At 42.9% G+C, this 21,286-nt stretch overlaps 1 protein-coding gene and 1 pseudogene across 2 annotated transcripts in view; one reads left to right on the top strand and one right to left on the bottom strand.

Annotated features, from left to right (window-relative positions):
- PRMT7 (protein arginine methyltransferase 7) overlaps window positions 1-21,286 on the top strand; it is a 50,923-nt gene that overhangs the window by 11,042 nt on the left and 18,595 nt on the right. For both annotated transcript variants that reach the window (XM_068528220.1, XM_068528219.1), the window contains exons 4-6: window positions 6,237-6,386; window positions 13,353-13,461; window positions 18,690-18,802. In XM_068528220.1, the coding sequence (XP_068384321.1) occupies window positions 6,237-6,386; window positions 13,353-13,461; window positions 18,690-18,802 (372 nt within the window). The remainder of the gene's footprint in view (window positions 1-6,236; window positions 6,387-13,352; window positions 13,462-18,689; window positions 18,803-21,286) is intronic.
- Window positions 8,877-10,331, bottom strand: LOC137753170 (ras GTPase-activating protein-binding protein 1 pseudogene; annotated as a pseudogene).

Here is a 21,286-nt window from a genome sequence, read left to right as displayed (position 1 = left end):
TCAACAATTCTAACAATTGCCATCCTGTTTTTTTTAACTTTTTTTTTTCTTTCATCGTGGTAAAAAGCACATAACATAAAATGACATACTGATTTTATCCAAAGCATAAATGCAGTTACTTTAGGAGTCAAATATTTCTGTGAGGCTTATAGTGAAAAATAGCAGTCCCAGGGCTTCCCTGGTGGTGCAGTGGTTAAGAATCCGCCTGCCAATGCAGGGGACACAGGTTTGTGCCCTGGTCCGGGGAAGATCCCACATGCCGTGGAGCAACTAAGCCTATGCACCACAACTACTGAGCCTGTGCTCTAGAGCCCGCGAGCCACAACTGCTGAGCCCATGAGCCACAACTACTGGAGCCTGTGCGCCTAAAGCCCGTGCTCCGCAGCAAGAGAAGCCGCCACAATGAGAAGCCCGCGCTCTGCAACAAAGAGTAACCCCCGCTTGCTGCAATTAGAGAAAGCCTGTGTGCAGCAACAAAGACCCAACACAGCCAAAAAATAAATAAATAAAAAATAATTTCTAATAAATAAATAAATAAATAAATAATAAAATTGGGTAGGCAGAATACACACACACACACACACAAAACCACGCCATTTAAAAAAAAAAAAGAAGGGACTTCCCTGGTTGCGCAGTGGTTAAGAACCCGCCTACCAATGCAGGGGACACAGGTTCAAGCCCTGGTCCGGGAAGATCTCACATACCATGGAGCAGCTAAGCCCATGAGCCACAACTACTGAGCCTGCACTCTAGAGCCCACAAGCCACAACTACTGAAGCCCGTGCGTCTAGAGCCCATGCTCCACAACAAGAGAAGCCACTGCAGTGATAAGCCCGGGCACTGCAACGAAGAGTAGTCCCTACTCACTGCAACTAGAGAAAGCCCACGCTCAGCAACGAAGACCCAATGCAGCCAAAGATAAATAAATACATAAATAAATTTATTTAAAAAAAAAAAAGCAGTCCCCTGGTGTATCGTCCCCCAGACAGTACCTTTTAATGGTTACCCTCAGAGGCAACCTCATTTCTTTTCTTTGAGCTGTTTTATGTTTACTTCCAGATCTAAATAACTATTATCTATTGACTTCCCACTGTGAGAGCTGAGAGTTTGGTATTCTTTCAGCTCCTCCTTCCCACTCATTCTCCTTTTGTCCCAATGTAGTTCTAATTTTTGCTAAATTAATATTCAGTGTTTCAGTAGGCAAGTCACTTAAATTCTTTGTGCCTCTGTTTTCTCATCTGTAAAATAGGGATAATAATACCTCCTTTTGAAGGGTTGTGATGAGGTAAACACATAAATGTGCGTGTTAGTTAAAATCATATGTTGACTTTATTAGACATGTGTAAACACTGTTCACAGTTGAGCTATGTGATATACTTTGATTGCTTTTTCTTTCTTGAATAACTCTTTATTAGTAATTATCTTATTTTTGCTTTGTTTTCTTTCTTTTTTTTCCTTTCTTTTTTGGCCACGCCTTGCTGCTTGCAGGATCTTAAGTTCCTCGACTAGGGATTGAACCCACGCCCTCGGCAGTAAAAGCGTGGAGTCCTAACCACTGGACTGCCAGGGAATTCCCTTGCTTAGTTTTCTATGTACTCATCCTTTTATGCCCAAACTTTCTCCCAGTAGTATAAATTTCCTTTCTGAAGGAAAGGTCAAAACAATCAGCTATTCTGTCAGTTTCATCTTCTTGGAGATTGTCTCTGGGATCATTTTGCCCTGCTCCAGTCTAGACTGGGTGCCTTCTAGACCTGCTGTGTAGCTGTTGTCCTGGGATTCTTGTTTATTGTCTGTAGACTTCCTTCATTCCTCTTTTTTTATTGGGTCCTCCGTTTCCTGGATCCCATGTATTCCTCTTTGGTTCCCTCCCTCTTTGGTGAAGCTCATCCTTCCTCACTTTCCTGTGAGAGGGTTCGTGGGAAGTAAGGTTTTTGAGACTTGGCTTATCCAAAAACTTCTGTATTCTGTCCTCACACTTAAGGCTGGATTCTAGTTTGGAAATCACTTCAGAATTTTGACATTATCACTCCATTTTCTTTTAAAGTCTAGTACTATTTTAAAGGCTTTGATATTTTAAAGTCTAGTACTATTCGTGTTCTTTAAAAGAACCTTTTTGTTATAACATAGACACACAAAACAGTATAAAATGTATATGTATAGTTTAAAGACGAATAATAAAACAAATGCTCATAGACTCACTACTCAGCTTAGGAAATGGAACATTACCATTACTCGGAATTCCTTATGTGTTCCTTGATTGCATTTGTTTTCCTCCTTCCAGAAGTTTCCACTGTCTTGAATTTTGTATCAGTTACTCTCTTGCTTTTCTTTATAGTTTTACCACCTACTACATGTCCTTAAAATATAAATTCTTAGTTTTGCCTGTTTTTGAACTTTACACAATGGAGTCATAATGTGTTTACTCTTCGTGACTTGTCTTTTTGCTCAGCATTGTTTCTGAGATTCATCCATTTTGCATGTAGCTGTAAGTTCATTCCTTTTCACTGCTGTACAGATTCCATTGTGTAAATACATCACTACTTACCCATTCTTCTGCTGATAGGCTTTGGGGTTGTTTCCAGCTTCTTTCTATTGTAAGTAGTGCTACCTGGAACATTCCAGTAACTGTACTCTGGTGCATATGCATACTTTTCTCTAGGGTGTGTATACCTGGGAGTGGAATTGTTGGCCATCAGCCATCAGGTGTGTTTAGCTCTACTGGGTAATGTCAGATTCTTTTCCAAACTAATCCTGCCAGTTTACATTCTCACGTCCTATTAACCAGTTTTTACATCTTTGACAATCTGGTAGGATTGAACTAGTCTCTCACTATAGTTTTAATTTGCATTCCCCTGATCACTGCTGAATGTGAGCTTTTTTCATTTTTCATTGGCTATTCATGTTTCCTCTTTTATGACCTAGTAATTTGTAGGAATTCTTTATATGTTCTGGGTACTAACCATTTGTCAGTTATATGTATTGCTGGTTTCTTAGTTTGTGGGGTTTTTTTTCACAATACAGGTTCTTAAATTTAATGTCAAATTTATCTTATATTTTCTTTATTGACTGGTGCTCTTTGTCTCATATTTAAGAAATCCTTCCTTTTGCCAAGGGTTTAAAAGCTATTGCTGATAATACTGAATTTCAATTGTTTTTTATTTACTGATTTGGAATCCTGTAATCTTTCTCAGTTCTCTTAATTCTAATAATTATTTGTAGGTGTTTTGGGTTTTCTTCACACTCATCTCATATGTGATTAATAATAATTTTCTTTCTTTCTATCTAGATCTTATTTCATTTTTTCTTGCTCTAACGTGTTGGATAGAATCTCCAATATAATGTTGACTTCATCTGATTTTTGGGGAATTTATTTGCTAAAGATTGTTTTTAATATCCTTTAATCTCTTTCGTTTATTTATTTATTTATTCGGTTGCATTGGGTCTTTGTTGCTGCATGTGGGCTTTCTCCAGTTGCTGCGAGTCGGGGCTGCTCTTCATTGTGGTGCGTGGGCTTCTCATTACGGTGGCTTCTCTTGTTGCGGAGCACGGGCTCTAGGCGCGCGGGCTTCAGTAGTTGTGGCACTCAGGCTCTAGGGCACTAGGGCTTCAGTAGTTGTGGCACATGGGCTTAGTTGCTCCACGGCATGTGGGATCTTCCCGAACCAGGGATCAAACCTGTGTCCCTGCATTGGCAGGCAGATTCTTAACCACTGCGCCACCAGGGAAGTACCCTGCTGGTGGACTCTTTAATCTCTGCAGCATATATACTGATATCACCACCTCATCACCCGCCCTTCATTCCCAGTTTTTGGTTACTTGTACTTCTTTTTCTTCCTTTACCATTTTTTTTCCTTTTCTTTTTTGGACTGGTCTTACCAGAGGTTCATCAAGTTTTTCGTCTTTTGAAATAACTAAATTTTATCTTCATTGATTTCTGTTTTATATTTGTTTCCTAATTCATTAATTATTGTTCTTTATTATTTTTATTCATCTACTCATTTGGAGTTTATTTTGCAGCCCTCTTTCTAATTTTTTAGGTGGATGCCTGTCATCTTCTGTCTTTTTTTAATGCATTTCTCTCCAAATATTGCTCTAGCCATCCCAAGAGTTTTGATATATAGTTTAAAAAATATTACTCAATTCTAGATTTCTTTTTTAATGCAGACCAAGCCCAGACCTCAGGCCCAGCAGAAATCTGCATTTTTTGTTTGTTTGTTTTTGTTTTTTGGCCTTGCCATGCAGTTTGTGGAATCTCAGTTCCCTGACCAGGGATTGAACCTGGGCCACGGCAGTGAAAGCCCAGAATCTTTACCACTAGGACACCAGGGAACTCCCTAGATATTTTCTAATTTCCTTTTGCTTTAGTCTTTTACCTGTGAGTTTAAAATTCTTAATGTTCAAAAGTCTTTTTTTCTTTAGTTACATTTTTGTTATTGAAATTTCTAACTTGACTGTACTGTGGTCAGAGAATATTGCCCTTTTGATACCAGTCCTGTATCAAAATATAGTCCTGTATTAGTTATTTTCTACTGCATAACAAATTATCCCCAAATTTAATGGCTTAAAGAGTTATCTCACTTTTTTAAAAATTAATTAATTAATTTTATTTTTGGCTGCTTTGGGTCTTCGTTGCTGCGCGTGGGCTTTCTCTAGTTGCGGCGAGAGGGGGCTACTCTTCACTGTGGTGCACGGGCTTCTTATTGTGGTGGCTTGTCTTGTTGAGCACGGGCTCTAGGCGTGCAGGCTTCAGTAGTTGTGGCATGAGGGCTCAGTAGTTGTGGCTCTTGGGCTCTAGAGCGCAGGCTCAGTAGTTGTGGCACACGGACTTAGTTGCTCCATGGCATGTGGGATCTTCCCGGACCAGGGCTCGAACCTGTGTCCCCTGCATTGGCAGGCAGATTCTTAACCACTGTGCCACCAGGGAAGTCCATGTCTCACAGTTTTTGTGGGTCAGAAATCTGGACTCAGCTTAGCTTGAGTTCCCTGCCTCTGGGTCTCTTATAGGCTGTGATCAAGGTGTCAGCTGGTAGGGGAGTCATCTTAAGGCTCAACTCAGGTGAATCCACTTCTAGGTGTTTGGCCTCTTTTTTTTTTTTTTTTAATATGTGTGTATGTATGTATGTATGTATGTATGTATGGCTGCGTCAGGTCTTAGTTGTGGCACGCAGGATCTTCGTTGTGGCACGTGGGCTTCTCTCTAGTTGTGGCCCGTGTGCTCAGTAGTTGCGGCGCATGGGCTTAGTTGCCCCTCAGCATGTGGGATCTTAGTTCCCTGACCAGGGATTGAACCCATGTCCCCTGCACTGGAAGGCGGATTCTTAAGCACTGAACCACCAAGGAAGTCCATGTTTGGCCTCTTACTATTACTTACTGACTTGGCAAGGTCATCAGTGCATTTAAACAGATTTACATATGTTTACCCCATCATTTTTAGTTATTTTCAACAGAAGGGTCAGGGTACTTAATCAACCAAACTGTTATAGAGAAAAAAATGTGTCTGCTTAAGCTACTAAGGACCTGAACTAAAAACGAAGAAATGATTTTGTGAGAGGAAAATATTTTTTAGCCCAGGAAGCTGTATGAATTAGAGTCCAGTGAGGAGACCAAAAGCAACGTTACATATTTCAACAGAGGGAATTTAATAGAAGGAATTGGTTACACAGGTGTGGGAGGGCTGGGAGGCACCAGGGTAGCCTAGTGATAGTAATTGCAGGAAGCAGTCCCCTTTCCTAGGGCTGGGGACACAAAGGGAGAAGACTGGGGTTTCCAGAACCTGGATGTGTGGAGGAGAGGTCCTGTGAGGCTAGTGCTCAGATCTCTGAGAGGAATCTCTGCTTGAGTGCTGCTGCTAGCTCTGAAGGGCCCAAGGAGAGCCCTTATATGGGAAGGAACACGCTTTCTCCTTTTCTCCTACCTTCCAGTCACCCTCTAGTTCCCCTGTTGTCCAGTCCTAACAGCTGGAAAGAGAAGAATGTAGTTTGCAGAACCCTAGCCCCAGCATGTCTAAGCAGAGTATAGAAGAGTGGATGTGAAGGGGAGAGACAATCGCTTAATTTAAGAGGTTGATCCAGTGCCCCCGGAGTCTCAGGAGGCCTGCCCAACTCAGCCAGTGTAAGTCACAGAGGTTACAGGGTCATGACTTACACTGCTGCTGCCAACCATGACTTCAGAACTTCACAAAGCACTTATTTATAATAACTGGTATGAAATAACAGCTTTTTCTCCCTTTTTCTTAGAATATGAAATATTACCAAGGTATCCGGGCTGCTGTGAGCAGGGTGAAGGACAAAGGACAGAAGGCCTTGGTTCTTGACATTGGCACTGGCACAGGACTCTTGTCAATGATGGCTGTCACGGCTGGTGCTGACTTCTGCTATGCCATTGAGGTGAGCCGCACTCTTCACATGTTTGTCCTGTGTCCTATGTGGGAAGTCCTTTGTGTCCCTTGCACTCTGCCCATCTGTTTGTTCACAGACAGACATTCATGGAGTGTTCACTCCATGCCAAGCACAGGGCCAGGTTCAGAGAACACAGAGATGAATCAGACACAGTTCCTTCCTCCAGGAGCTCATTTTCTTCCCTGCAAACAGCGGTTCTCAGCCTTGGCTGCATGTCAGAATCACTGAGGAGCTTTAAAAAAGCTAATGTCTAGTCCGTCGTTGTCATGTCCTCCCCCCACCTACCCATTTTAATTATTATTCTGGGATGTGGCCGGGGCATTGGGATTTTTGAATGTGCACCAAGGTTGAGATTACTACCTTAAAGATCCCCACAGAGCCAGCCATCCTACTACATTTACCAATAGTTCCGCAGTCTGCCATTTCTTTCCTTTAATAAAACATTAAACATATATTATTTTTCTGATAATGTAAATAATACATATCCTTATATGAGATTTGGTAAATATAAAATAAAAATAGTGTGTTAACTATTATCAAAGTTAACTATTGTTAAAATTTTGGTGTATTTTCTTCCAAGCTTTTGGGAAAGGGGGCATGTATTTAAGCACTTTGCCCTACAAAATTTGGTTCATATGGTGATTAAGTTGCAGATAACAAAGTCCCAAAATAACAGTGGCTTAAACAGATAGAAGAAGTTTTTTGCTTTCTCACATGAAGTGTAGAGGTCAGCATTCTGGGTGTTATACCCAGACTCCTTCCAGCTCCCCTGCCACCCCTTGCTTACAGGGTAGCCCTCATGTTTATGGTCTAGAAAGGTAGGCATTTTAGGCTGAGGGAATAACGTGGTGTGTTTGGGGAAGTGTCATCCAGAGTTGTGGCAGAGGGTTGTCATGGTAGGAAAACCTAGAAAGGTGGATTATAGCTAGACTCTGGAAGACCTGAGTGTCTCAATAAAGACTTTTAACTCTAATATCTTGAGTTAGGTGTTCTTAACCTGAGGTAAGAATAATGGGCTTCAGGTCTCCATAAAAGTTCTGAGAGGGGTGTGTGCATGGGTGCGTGCGATTCTGTACACTTGCCTCAGGATTTCATTAAATTGATTAAGAGCCATTTCTTTGCCTTTGTGGGAGTCTTTGAGCTGATAAAAAGAAATCAGTGTAGGCTCAACTAGATTTTTTTTTTTTTTAATTTTCTTCCAGAAACATTTTAATAAAAATTAGCCATTTCCAAGAAATGCCCACTGCATGCCCACCAATAAAAGGGAACCATAACAAATAGAAAATTTACCATATGGCTATGATTTAAAGAAAAAAAACTAGTGCACACTCAAGCACACCAGCAAAGTCAAATATTAAAGTCACATTCTTTCTTATGGGCTATGATTAGGATTCTGAAGAGACACTGAAATAAAACTTAATGCAAATGCTGAACTATTCAGGTCAAAGAACCTCTACAGAAGCATCTGACCTCAAAGGCATTCCAGTTTGAGACTCAATTTCAGAATAAGGCATAACAAATGAACACAAGACATACAGCGTGAAAGGAGGGATTCTGTAATTCCCAACATACTCTGAACCTGATAGAACAAATCTAGGTTTTTTTAAAATTATTATTTTTCTTTAAACAATCGCCAAGAATGGAATCAAAGATAAATAGAAGGCACAACAGTTTTGCTCTGGTTTTGTGTTATTCAGATTTTTTAAAAAGAAATTTTTTTTTTTTTTTACAAATACAAATTAAACATGAAAAAACTACTTCAAAAAAAAACCTAACAGTTCAAGAAAAGCTTATCAGTTGCATTCTAGACATTTAAAACCTACTGAACAATTTAAATTTCAGTGGTAAAAACAGTAGGTTTTGGAACTGTTTTGTGACCACATATCCAAAGAGAAACTCCACTAACACCTTTTATTCAGTTTTTAACCATACCAGAGAGAATCTAAATTGTCAATTTTTCCAACAGCAATCTTTCCACACCAGAAGGTAGTCATGACTCTCAAAGAAGAGACAATTTGGGTTCTTCCTGCCTTAAAAGTGTTTATCAAATCCTGTAATTCTCACAGGCTTTTGAAACATGTAGAAAATAAGTAAGAAATATTCCAGTGAATGAAACATACCAAATGTCAGTAATAAGCAAGACACATTCCTTTGGGGAAACTGTTAAAAAGAAAACCAGTCTGTATATGCAAATAAAACAAGGAAATGCAGTCTTTTTTTTTTTCTTCTTTAAAAATCCGTTTTTCCTAAAATATCATTCCACAAAATGATATGAAGTGAAGGACTAAAAGGTGGCGGGGTCGGGGAGAGAGGGAGAAGGAGCACACACCATTAATACAAAAAGTAAAATTGTACAAACATAAGCAGTGTATCATAGACTAGAATCAGATTCCAAGATACCAAAAGTTGGCTGAAGAAATTCACCATTCTGTGGGAGCTAGGGTTTGTACTGCTGCCTGAAGATCGGTGACGAGCAATTCACTGCCTTGGAGCAATGCCCTTTCCCACTCCAAATCCTGGTTTCTGCACCATGCCTCCTCGGGTGGTGCCTGTCATCGCACCACCCAGCCCACCTCGAGGGCCTCCAGGTCCCCGCAGGCGGTTATCTCGGCGATCCCCTTCCTGGGCGGCTTGAGTCTTCTTTTCTTCCACATTCAGGCGGACCTCACCTCTGAAAGTGATGGGCCTGTTGCTAAGCACCTTCTGAACAGGCTCAGAATCATCAAACACAATGAACCCAAAATTGGGTAATTTCCCACCGCTGTTAATACGCAGCTCCACCACATTCCCATAATTTTGAAAAAAATCTTTAAGCTCTGATTTGTCCACCTCATGAGGCAGGTTGCTGATAAAGAGCTGGTGACTGTCAGGGTGTCTTACGATTCTTTGGGGTTCAACATCACCTTGCTCACCAGCCTCACAGACTGGTCTAGGTCCCCTCTGGAGAGGAACATTTATTCGCTGTTCTCGAACGCTTTGATCCCTCTGAGGCCTCTGTGGTGGAATTTGAGATTCAGGCTTAGACTCCGGACGAGGCTGTGAAGCTGGTACATTAACAGCATGAGGTGGTATCCCAGTAACTGGAACAGCTCCACTGGGTGGAAGGTTCTTGCTGGTCACAGATGCCCAAGAAAAGGTTCTCAAGTCCTTCTGCACTGTCTGGGCTATGTCTGCAGGCGCTGGAGAAGAACTCTTCTGAGCATCCTCAGGAGCAGTTTCTTCCAGTACTGGCTCAGACTTTTCCTCTTGGACTTCAGACACAGGTTCTTCCTCCGGTTCTGGTTCAGCAACAGGTTCTTCTAAATGTTCTTCTAAGTCATTGCTGACAGTTTGATCATAGGAAGTTCCAGAATCATCAGGTACCACCTCAGGTGTCTGCTGTCTTTCTTCAGGTTCCTCTACTTCTTCTTCAGATTCTTCCTGAGGCTCAGTGACAAAGCCACCAAAGACCTCATCTTGGTATCTGAAGATATCATTGTGAACATAGAACTTATTTGCAACAGAGCTCTCAGGAGCAAGGACAGACGTCTGCATGAATCTCCTCAAAGCCTGGTTGTTATTAGAGAGCAAGCCCATCACCTGGACCACCACACGGTCGTTCAGAGTGGCACGAGCATCGACATGACGGATCTTAGTGTGGCAATTGGTGAAGTTTTGTGACATCACTTTCCATGGATTTCTTTCTGTCCATAGACTGCATCTGCTGGCTTTCCATTTGAATCCAATCCCGCATGGACATAAGAAGAGTTCTTTCCATAAAATCTGTGTAGCATGTCTGGGGCCTGGTTCAGCAGTGTGTAATACTGTCTCACAAATTCCCGCCCGACCAGCAGGGGACTAGGCTTCTCCATAACCATTGCTTTGGTCGATTCAGCCTGCACGGCTGAGCGGGAGAGGAACAAGCTCTGCTCCACAGCACGGCAAAAAACAAAAAACTCAACTAGATTTTATTATCTTTGTAAATGAAGAAACTAAGACCCATAGAGGTTAAAGATATAAGTCCCACAGTTAATAAGTAGGAGAGCTAGACCTGGAGCTTGGTCTTTTTAGTTCCTAATATGGTGCTCACTCCACATTGGTGGCTTTGATGGGAGGGTGTGAGTGTGTGTGAGAGTTAGTTTTCTAGTGTGGGTGTCTAGGGTGGAGGCAGGGTTGCCATTGACTGGTAAGAGGAACTCAGAGGAAGATAACTTACTTTGCAGGAAAGAAAATGCATTTCATTTTGGACGTGTTGAGAATGAGAGAGACAAGTCTTGTGGCAGGAGCCAGTATATATGTGGACTGCTAATTTAAAATATAGGGTGAGAACATATTTTTCGATAGAATTGGTAGGACTGTACTCTTAGGTTTTTCCATATTTTTACATCACTTACCTGGATTTCAAATTCTCTTGCTGCTCTTGCCTGTGACTCTCAGACCTCTTCCGTTTGACTCTTGACATCTTATGGTGGCCTCCCACTTTTTGTTTAGTGACTACCTGTTTGATCCTCTGGTCTTCCTGTCTGTGGATTGCCCTGTGGTTTCAGCTCTGCCTGAGCTGCATGGCAACAGGAAAGACAGGTCCAGAAGAAAGAGTGAGCGAGAACCTGCTGGTCCCTGTAGATAGAAGTCTGAACCTTGAGAGAGTTGCATATATAGTGGATTTGGGACTCACTTGCTAAAGATGTGACAGGTGAAGCTGGCAGTGTAGGAGGTTGTCCACGGAGAGAGAGTACACTGAAAAGAGCAAACCTTGGAACTCGCCTATGTTCAGGGGGCTGAGGGAAGAAGAGTGGCCATAAAGTCAAGTCCAGACAGACACAAAGAGACCCTAGAGGGTAGGGGGCAGACTGCATAGAAATCGTGAGAAAGAGGGAGTGGTCAGTAGGTGTGGATGTTATAGAGTAGCACTGTCCAATAGAACTTTCTGATGTTGAAAATCTTCTATGGCTCTACTGGCCAGTATGCTGGTCCCTAGCCACATGTGGCAGCTGAGCACTTGAAATGTGACTAGTAGGCCCGAGGAACAGAATTTTTGAATTTTATTCAGTTTTAATTTACATTTAAATAGCTACATATGGCTATTGTATTAGCGCAGGTGTAGAAATTGAGCAGGATGAGGACTGAGAAAGCTGTGGGTTGGCAACTAGGAGGTTATTGGTGACCCGCCTTTAGGTGATATTTTCAGGAGAATAAGGTTGAGGAATGGATGGAATATAAGAAATCACAGACATTGACTGTAGGCTTCTCTTTTAGTACATTTGAAAAGGAAGGAATATTTGGGGAAGGTGCATTGGTTACAGTGATTTCTGTGGCAAATGCCTTGAAAACAAAGCATGGTCCTGGCTTCCTCTCTTTCTCCTTTTTAAGGGCAAAAAGAACTTTCCCAGGAATCTCTAGCAGACCTCTCTTTAGGTATCATTGGCCAGAATAAGGTTAAATGCCATTTAACTTACCTCATTGACCTTAGACCAGACAGGTGCACCACTTGAAAGAAGGTCAGTTCCCCAAACTGATTTGAGGGCGGGGGGAGGACACAGAATGATGTTGGGAATTCAGCTTCAGGGTTCATTCCAGATAATGTTGGGGTGAGTTCTTGAGTTCTTGGTGGCTGAGGAGGAGGCTGTGAATGACAGAGCCTGAAGGGTCAGTGGAGGAGATGAATGATAAGTCATGAGGCAGGAGGACTGAGAGGATGGTGTGAGCTTGTGATACTTTTGGGCTGGAGGTAAACTGATTGGTGAGAACTGAGGGTTTGAGGCCCTCAAACTATGAACACATCAAAACCATCAAGCCAGAGCCTAGAAATAATTTGAAACAGATTGTGAAGATTTTTTTTCCTAGCTGAGCACATATGCATTCTTTATGGAAGAATATAGCATTTCCCTTTTGATTATAATAAAAGAAATACATGATCATGGCAGAAAATATGGGTGATGCAGAAAAGGTCTTAGAAAAAAATGGAAATCTTGTCATCGTGACCAGACACTTTATCATTTTCAAAAATTTCCTCTCTCTGTGTGTGGCCGCGTGTGCATCTGTATGTTTTATGCAGTGACGTGGTTGGAGCTGTGCAATCTAAATTGGGCAGGCTGGAAAGTAAGAGTTGGAGAAACTTATGTTTAGGGACACGTGAAGGGTTCAGGGAAGACTTCTGTAGGGGGGGGATTTGTGTTGCCCTGGAAAGTTGGGTTTGCTTTGGCAGGTGGGGGTAGGGCAGGGAAGACTCAGGCTTGCCTCCTGCACAATGAGGACATCCGCGTGGCTGTAGCATTGGTTGTGTGTGTGTGAGTGTGTGTGTGTGTGTATCGGGTGGAGGGTGTGGGAGGGGAGTAAGGCTGGGTAAAGTAAGGTGGTCCACATTTTGGAAGGCCTCAAATACCATAAGAAAATACAGGCTGTGTTCTGCTAGCAGTAGGGATTTGAGACAGTTTTAAGCAGGAGGGTAACCTGCTCGCACTTAACATCTACTACAGTTACAGTCTCACTTTCCTCTAGGGAGCACATACACTTCCTGTCCCAGGTCACAGATCATGGTTTCGTGAGGCAAGTCCCCTTCCTGGTTCCCTCAAGCATAGCACTGACACCTGCCATCCTTACTAAGTAGTGCAGCCTCCTTGGGAGCCCCCTGCGTCCCTCCTGTGCCTGGCATGTAATGGGAAGGCCCAGCTGCAAGTTAAACCCAGCGCAGTCTCATCCTTTTGTATTCATTTCCAAGACACACATTTGGAGAAGTATTTAAGTTACATAGATGAAGTCTTGTTTATTTATCAGATGAACCCAAATCAGCCCAATGAAGTATTTTGCCTGTATCAAATGGTAACAAAGGTACATTTTGTGTATTCAGGAAGAAATTCTGTAGTGGAGGCCTCTTTTACTTCAAGTCATAGGACCAGAATCAAGGCATATCTTGGGTTTTAGGATGTTATTTAATTTATTGCTCATTTTTACTTGGGTTTTGTCTCTAATTTTTAGGTTTTCAAACCTATGGCTGATGTTGCTGTGAAGATTGTGGAGAAAAATGGCTTCGGTGATAAGATTAAGATTATCAACAAGCATTCCACTGAGGTGACCATAGGGCCAGGTAAGATCAACACATCCTGTGTCAAAAGCTTTACTTGCTCTTGTAGGAGAGAGGAAAAGGTTTATTCCAGTTTGTGGAATAGATGTACCCAGGTAACCACAGAGACTGGGGCCTCTCCATGTGCTGATCTGAAGATAAGCACTCTGCTTTTCTGTTAGTTTATTTCTCTACTAGTTGAAACAAATCAGGAATGAGTAAACCAGAGCTAATCAAGTATAAGAGTGGTGATTCAAACAAATGAAACCTGTTGCTTAAGCAAGTTGGAATTCTTGTGTGGTTCAATTTATCTGAGTTTTGAGTTTTATCAGACAGAGGTAAAACTAAGTTGATAGTAGAAAGAGGTTTGCTTAGTTCCAATATCCTGTCTCAGTATCCAGTGTGAGAGATTTGCCTGTGTAGCTCGGTCTCTCCAGGTTTTCAGAATATTTTTTATAGTTTAGGAATTTGTATCAGACTTCTAACATTTCACATGCCACTGATACCGGAAGAGCACAGTGGAAAGATTTAAAAGAAGCTTCTAGGGAGACTTCCCTGGTGGCACAGTGGTTAAGAATCTGCCTGCCAATGCAGCGGACACAGGTTCAAACCCTGGTCCAGGAAGATCCCACATGCCACGGAGCAGCTAAACCCGTGCGCCACAACTACTGAGCCTGTGCTCTAGACCCCACGAACCACAACTACTGAGCCCGTGAGCCACAATTACCGAGCCTGTGTGCCACAACTACTGAAGCCTGTACACCTAGGGCCCGTGCTCTGCAACAAGAGAAGCCACTGCAATGAGAAGCTCGTGCACTACAACGAAGAGTAGCCCCCGCTTGCCACAACTAGAGAAAGCCCGCAACTAGAGAAAGCCTGTGTGCAGCAACGAAGACCCAATGCAGCCAAAAATAAATAAATAAATAAATAAATAAATAAATAAATAAATAAATAAATTTATTTAAAAGAAAAAAGAAAAGAAGCATCTACCTAAAGTCAACATTTTTCTCCCATTTGAAAATCATATTTTTTATGGAGAATCGGAAACATTTACAAAAGAAGGGATTAGTATACCCTCTATTTATTTTTAAAGCATAACATACATATAGAAGAGTGCACAGATCATCCCATTTTTAATCAACATTATTGAGGTATAATTCATGTAAAGTAGATACACCCATTTGAAGTGTATAGTTTGAGTTTTAACAAATGTAAACACACTTGTAACCACTTCCACCATCAAGATACTAGAATGTCTCCATCACGCTCAAAGAGATTCCTCATGACTCTTCGCAGTCATTCCCCCCCATATCCCTGGCCCTAGGCACCCACTGATCTGCTTTCTTCAATATAGATTAGATTGGCCTTTTCTAGAATTTTGAATAAGTGAAATTGTACAGTGTGTACTCTTTTGTGCCTGCTTTCTTTTCTGTAGCACAGTGCTTTTGAGTTTTGTCCACAGTGTTTTATGTAAAAAGCATTCATTTCCTTCTGTTACTGAGCAGCACTCCATGTGTGTACATCCCATAATCCGTTCATCCCTTCACCTATTGATGGACATGAGTAGTTTCTTGGATGGGTCTTTGGGTTCACTGATCTTTTCTTTTGTGGTGTTTGATCTGCTGTCAAGCATATCTAGTGAACTTTTCATTTCTGATACTGTATTTTTCATCTCTGAAAGTTCCCTTTGATTCTTTTTTACAACTCCCGTTGTTCTATATGTTCATGTGTTCCTTTAAATAGTTAACATATTTATATTAGCTGTTTTAACATCCTTCTTTTCCACTGCCTCTCTCTGTCTTCTCTGGGTTTGTTCTATTGACTAATATTTATCCTGGTTTTGGGTCCTGTTTTCCTTCTTTGTGTGTCTAGTAATTTTTATTTGAAGGTTGTGTATATTGGGAGATTGGCATTGCTAAGTGCTGAGTTTTGTTTTCTTCCCTTAAAAGCTTTGTCTGGCATGCAGTTGGGTTTCTTGCAGATCAGTTTGATCCTTTCAAGGCTTGTTTTTAAGCTTTGTTGGAGCAGGGTTAGAATAGCTTTAAGACAGGGTTTCTCAACTGCAGCACTGTTGACATTTTGAGCCTGATAATTCTTTGCTGGGAGAGTTGTCCTGTGCATCGTGGGATGTTTACCACTGGCCTCTAACCGGTAGAAGCCCATAGCACCTCCCTCCCCCACACCATTTGTGTCAACAAAAAATGTCTCCAGACATTGCCAAATGTGCCAGGTGTGTGTAGGGGGGTGGGGGCAAAGCTCCCCCTATTGAGAACCCTTGTTCTAAGCCTGCTTTAGCCACACTAGTACAGCGTGACCTTTCTGGGGTCTCTGCTGAGTGCCTGGGCGCTGGCTAATCAGAACTAGAATGTTTCTTAGTCCTCTGAGCTCTGGCAGTTGTTCACCTTATAGCTACATGGTCATCCTTTGCCCAGCCTTCTAGAGGCTTAGCCTGTGTGTGTGTGACTATAGTCAGCAAGAGACATGAGGGGAACCCTCTGCAGATTTCTGAAGCCCTTTTTCTGTGTAACTTCCTGTCCGGCTCTCTCCCTGAAGTGTAGCCTCCTCCACTCCCTTGAACGCTTTGCTCTCTCCTTATTCAGCAAGACACTTTGCTTGGCCTCTCACTCTGTGTACCGAGTACCATGGTCTGGAAAGTGCCTGCTGGCTGGAAGCCAGGGCAGTAGTAGAGGTCACTTTGTTTCCCATTGTTCAACGTCTAAAACCACTTGTTTCATATATTTTGCCAGGTTTTCTAGTTGATTATGGTGGTGGATAAGTCTGATCCCAGTTACTCCATTTTGGCCCGAGATCTTGAGAGCACGGAGACTCACCTGCCAAGCAGCCTTTGCCATGTCACTCATCTGTGCTCTGCCCTGTGCCTCCTCCAGGCTGTGTGTTGTTCACACCAGGCCCCTCATGTTTCTTAATATTTTTCTATGTAGTGCTTATGACTGCAATAATGAAGTAATTATGTAATTATGTATTTAATGTCTGTATCCCCACACAGCTGAAGCATCCTGAGCTCATGGACTGTGTAGTCTTATTAATTATTCCATTCCATAACTTGGCACATGGCCTGGCACATAAAAGAATTCAGTCATATTTGTTTAGTGAGTAGATTGTTAGCTTTGCTTGGTCCTTAACCCCTTGTAAATGGGACTTTGTTTCTACTTCTTCAACTTGACAAGTGGCTTCCTCACTGCCCGGGCTGATGGTCTTTTCCCTGCTTTACAAACACTGCAGCTTTGGTACTTCTGCCATTCAGTCCTTCTGAAAACTTTCCCTTCCCAGGCCTCAGTGACATCTCCCAGTCTTGGTTCTCCTTTGCAGCTTCGTTTTTGCTCCCAAATGCATATTTCCAAGCTTTTGTTCTGAGCCCTTTTAAAAAATGGCGTCTGAGTTTGTTGCCTAGTCTCCAGAGATGGATTACATGCTGAGACGTGTAGCAGCTGACTTGGGGTGGCATTTATTCATTCATCCAGTCATTTGGTGAAGACTTCTGAGGCACCTGGGGTAACTGCCCCTCCTCTGGCTCCCCCTGCACCCTCTGTACCCTTCTACATTAGTACTCACAGGCTCTCAAAAAGTATTTGTTGAAATTCATTAGATCATAAAGCTTTATTTTTGAAGCAGATTTGGGCAATAAATCATTTTAAGTTACATAATTTGCTTAAAAATTAGTCAGAAGGTAGAATTGGTAGGGCTTGGTGATTGATTAGATGTAGGGTGACAAAAGGGAGGAATCTAGAACTTAGCTAACATTTGCTGACTGTTACTGGGTGCTCGGCGTTGTTCGAGGCACTGGGGTGCAATGGTGAACAGGCCAGTCAGGGTTCTGGTTCTCCTGGAGCTGGTCAGTGATGCCCAGGTTTCAGGACTGTGTGACTGGTGGTGCCGTTCATTGAGAAGAAATGTTGGACAGAGAAGCAGGTGTGTGCAAGTGGGGTGGTTGGCTTAGTATGGGGCAGTGTATTTCAGTTGCAGTTTGGCATGATATCAGAGAGGATGGGCAGTGACCCGGGAGGGTGGTCTCTGTGCCAGGAGGCAGAAGTTTCTTCTCAGCCTCCTTTCACGTTGTGCTGCCATTGAGAACACGTGTACTTCATAGGAACTGGATAGGTTTTACCTTTGTTATTTGAAACACCACCAGGTGAAGCAGATCTTGTAACCTACCACTCTTTTACAGATGAGGTGACTTATGGTCAGGACTGAGGGTTTAAGGCTAGAAAGTGGGATCCAGGCCCAGCTCTCTATGACTCAAGGTTCAAGCTCTCTCTACTGCGTCCTTCCTTGAACCTCTTAATGCTGCTCTTTTCTTGCTTCATCTGTGATACTTGTCTTCTGTGTAGGGAAGATGAGTGGGCTTTGTCAGATTGTAATTCATGAGCCATTAGGAGTGTTTACAGTTAATTCTCCATGATGAATACCCCTTCCAAAGTCAGTTTTATCTCGCCTCATTAAAAATTGTAATTGTAGAAGTAACATTACTTTACATTATATTATAGAGGTTTAAAAAATAGAGTTAACAGAAAGACCTTCCATAATCCTACTGTCCTTAAAAAACTGTTATTTGGGGGATTGTTTGGTAGCAAGAAACTAACTTGATTAAGGGGGATTTAGTGTAAGGAACTGGGGTTTCTGAATCCTGGATCTCAGTTGTATCATTGGGTATCAGTGGAATCAGCCTCTCTCTTGCTTTAGTTTTCTCCCCCTCTCTGCAGCCTAGAATATCTGAAGTACCAGCATTCAGTTTTTGCTTTTCAAATAATTTTTGCTAATTTAATAGTTAATAGTTTAATTGTTTGTATCTCTCTAATTGCTAATAAGAATGAAAATTTCTTCATATATTTGACTGATTTGCTTTCTATTTTGAACTGTCTATTTGTATTTTTGCCTGGTTTTCTTCTTGGGTGTTTGTAGTTTTCTGATCAGTTTTACAAGTCCCTTGCAATATTAAACACACAGAAAAATTGATAGAGTAGTATGCTGAACACCCATGTTCTCTTAACCAAGACTTAGTCACTAGTTAGCATTTTGATGTGTACATGTTATGTCAATGTGGATTTTATTTTATTTTTTTTGGCTGAACCGTTGAAAAGTCAGTTGCAGACATGATGGCACTTCTAAATACTTCAGCATATGTATGTGCTTTCAATTTTAGTGACCTATTAACCTTTTATCTTTTACATATTTGCTGTAAATATTTGTTCCAATCTGTTGCTTGCTTCTGACTGTTTCCTTTTGTTTCTCAGATGGTGACATGCCATGCCGTGCCAACATCCTGATCACGGAGCTGTTTGACACGGAACTGATTGGGGAGGGAGCACTGCCCTCCTATGAACACGCACACAGGCATCTCGTGCAGGTAGGGGACTGAGGGCCTCCTTCGGGCAAATTGCTGTGATCTCAGTTGACTCACACAGCTCTCATTGACACAGTACGCTCTACGTAGCCCGAGCCCTCAGTACCTCTCTGTACACCTTAGGGCACCCTTTGATTCCTACGAGATTCTGATTGTCCTCAATTATGACTTCTGTGCCTCTTGAATGCCAAGTCTTAGTAGGTTAGAGTCAGAAGACTAGAAACTGTCTTCAAATTCAATTCAGCAAACATTCTTTGAATGTCACGTGTGTGTAAGGTGTTCTAGCATCCAGGGAGAAGTATAAGCCATTCTTCTTGCTTCTACATCCACACTAGTCAGCAGTGGTAACGACTTGATGGGCCAAATGGAGAGGTAGGCAGAAGCACCACTGACATTTGGTTTAGGGCTGGTGGAAAAGGTCAAGGGTCAGGAAGGAGATGAGGACATGTGTGGAGAGGGTGGAATTTGGAAAGGCACTGAGGAAAAGGAGAGATGTCCCAGGTGGAGGACCTGTTTGGTAGGTCAATGGGAACACCAGCCTAAGGTGCTTGTAAGCTTATGTGGAGAATGGGGTAGAGGATAGAAGACCGTGAATGCCAGGCTGATGCAGATGAAGGAGTTTGGGTGGTGATAATCTTTGGCAGTTTTTTTTTTTTCTTTAGTAAATTTGTTTGTTTATTTTTATTTTTGGCTCTGTTGGGTCTTCGTTGCAGTGCGCAGGCTTTTCTCTAGTTGCGGTGAGCGGGGGCTACTCTTCATTGCGGTGCACAGGCTTCTCATTGCGGTGGCTTCTCTTGTTGTGGAGCATGGGCTCTAGGCACACAGGCTTCAGTAGTTGTGGCACACAGGCTCAGTAGTTGTGGCTTGCGGGCTCTTGAGCGCAGGCTCAGTAGTTGTGGCGCACGGGCTTAGCTGCTCAGCAGCATGTGGAATCTTCCCAGGCCGGGGCTTGAACCCGTGTCCCTTGCATTGGCAGGCAGATTCTTAACCACCGTGCCACCAGGGAAGCCCCAACAGTTGTTTTGAGAAAGGAGAGATATGCTGAAAATGTTAGCTCAGAGATGTTGGTCTTGCTTTTTTATGAACGTAAACTGGGAGGTGGAGACTCAGAGGCAAAGGCCGGCTGGGGAGGTGTGAGTGTTTGCTGCTTCTGCTGGCACCTGCCATGTGGGCACTGTTCACATGAGCCCGTAACTGTCTTAGCCCGGGATTCTTTGAGGGGTACTTAGTACCCCTGGAGTGAGGAAGGGGGCTCCTTCCAAGGCATTTGGGGCCAGCGTCCACATTACTCATGCGGTCAGCATGTGACGGTGATCGTCCTCCAGCTCCCCATCCCGCGTGAGATGTCTCGTCGTCTCCAAAATGCAAAATTCTTCCTAGTAACTTTGGTAGAAATTATTTCTATTTCTCCACATTAAAACCATCAATTAGATGAATCCCTGAAATAGAGAACAAGGATATTTAGAATTAATGTTGTCCAATTTGTCTTCCTCTAGTTCATCTAGTAATTAAAGGCGCACTGGCAGCCGTCCTCAGCTTCCTCTCCCAGCTGGCCCGTAGCAGCCGGGTGTGCACTGTCCACTCTGATCCCTGTCCCCGTCTGCCCAGCCTGAGTCTCAGCTTGAAGGAGCTATGGCAGCACACAGTCTCCATTACCGTGTCCCTTTTCCTGCCACATTGGAGGTCATGGAACTGGGGTGCTGGAGTGTCTGACAGTCCATGTGGTATTGCAGTGACCCAGGAATTGATCTCAGAAGACACATTTATTGGTGCCTTCATTTTGCAGGGCCCTTTTCTGAGTACCAAGAATACGAGGGTGAGCTCCTAGGGAGGCAGGTAGGTGGGCAGGTGGTCACAGTACAGTTTGAGGTCCACGCTGATGGTGGTCGGTGGGGTGAGGTCCTGCCCACTCTGGTGGGAGAAGTCGGGGAGGTTGGGGAAGATGAAGCATGAGCTGAGTCAGTCTTGAGAGTGAGCAGGGTTTGGCCTGGCAGCTGGGGGGAGTCGCGGCAGAGGAGGTCAGCCTGCACAAAGATGTGAAGATGAGTCAGATTATGGGTGTGTGGGAGGCAGGGTAAGAGAGAAGGCTGAAGGGCTGGGCAGGGCCTGACCAAGAAGGGCCCCTGTGCTCCAGAAGGCAATGTGGTAGCTCAGAAGGGTGTTTTTTTTGTTTTTTTTTTTAATAGGTGTACAACTTTTTTTTTTTCCCCAGATTTTTTACGGTTTTTGTTTTTTTAAACATTTTTTATTTATTATTTATTTATTATTTTTATTTTTGGCTGCGTTGGGTCTTCGTTTCTGTGCGAGGGCTTTCTCCAGTTGCGGAAAGTGGGGGCCACTCTTCATTGCGGTGCGCAGGCCTCTCACTATCGCAGCCTCTCTTGTTGTGGAGCACAGGCTCCAGATGCTCAGGCTCAGTAGTTGTGGCTCACGGGCCCAGTTGCTCCGCGACATGTGGGATCTTCCCAGACCAGGGCTCGAACCCGT

Source organism: Eschrichtius robustus, chromosome 19, assembly GCF_028021215.1.
Source record: "Eschrichtius robustus isolate mEscRob2 chromosome 19, mEscRob2.pri, whole genome shotgun sequence".
Lineage (NCBI taxonomy): Eukaryota > Metazoa > Chordata > Mammalia > Artiodactyla > Eschrichtiidae > Eschrichtius > Eschrichtius robustus.
This window is presented reverse-complemented; position numbering and strand designations above follow the sequence as displayed.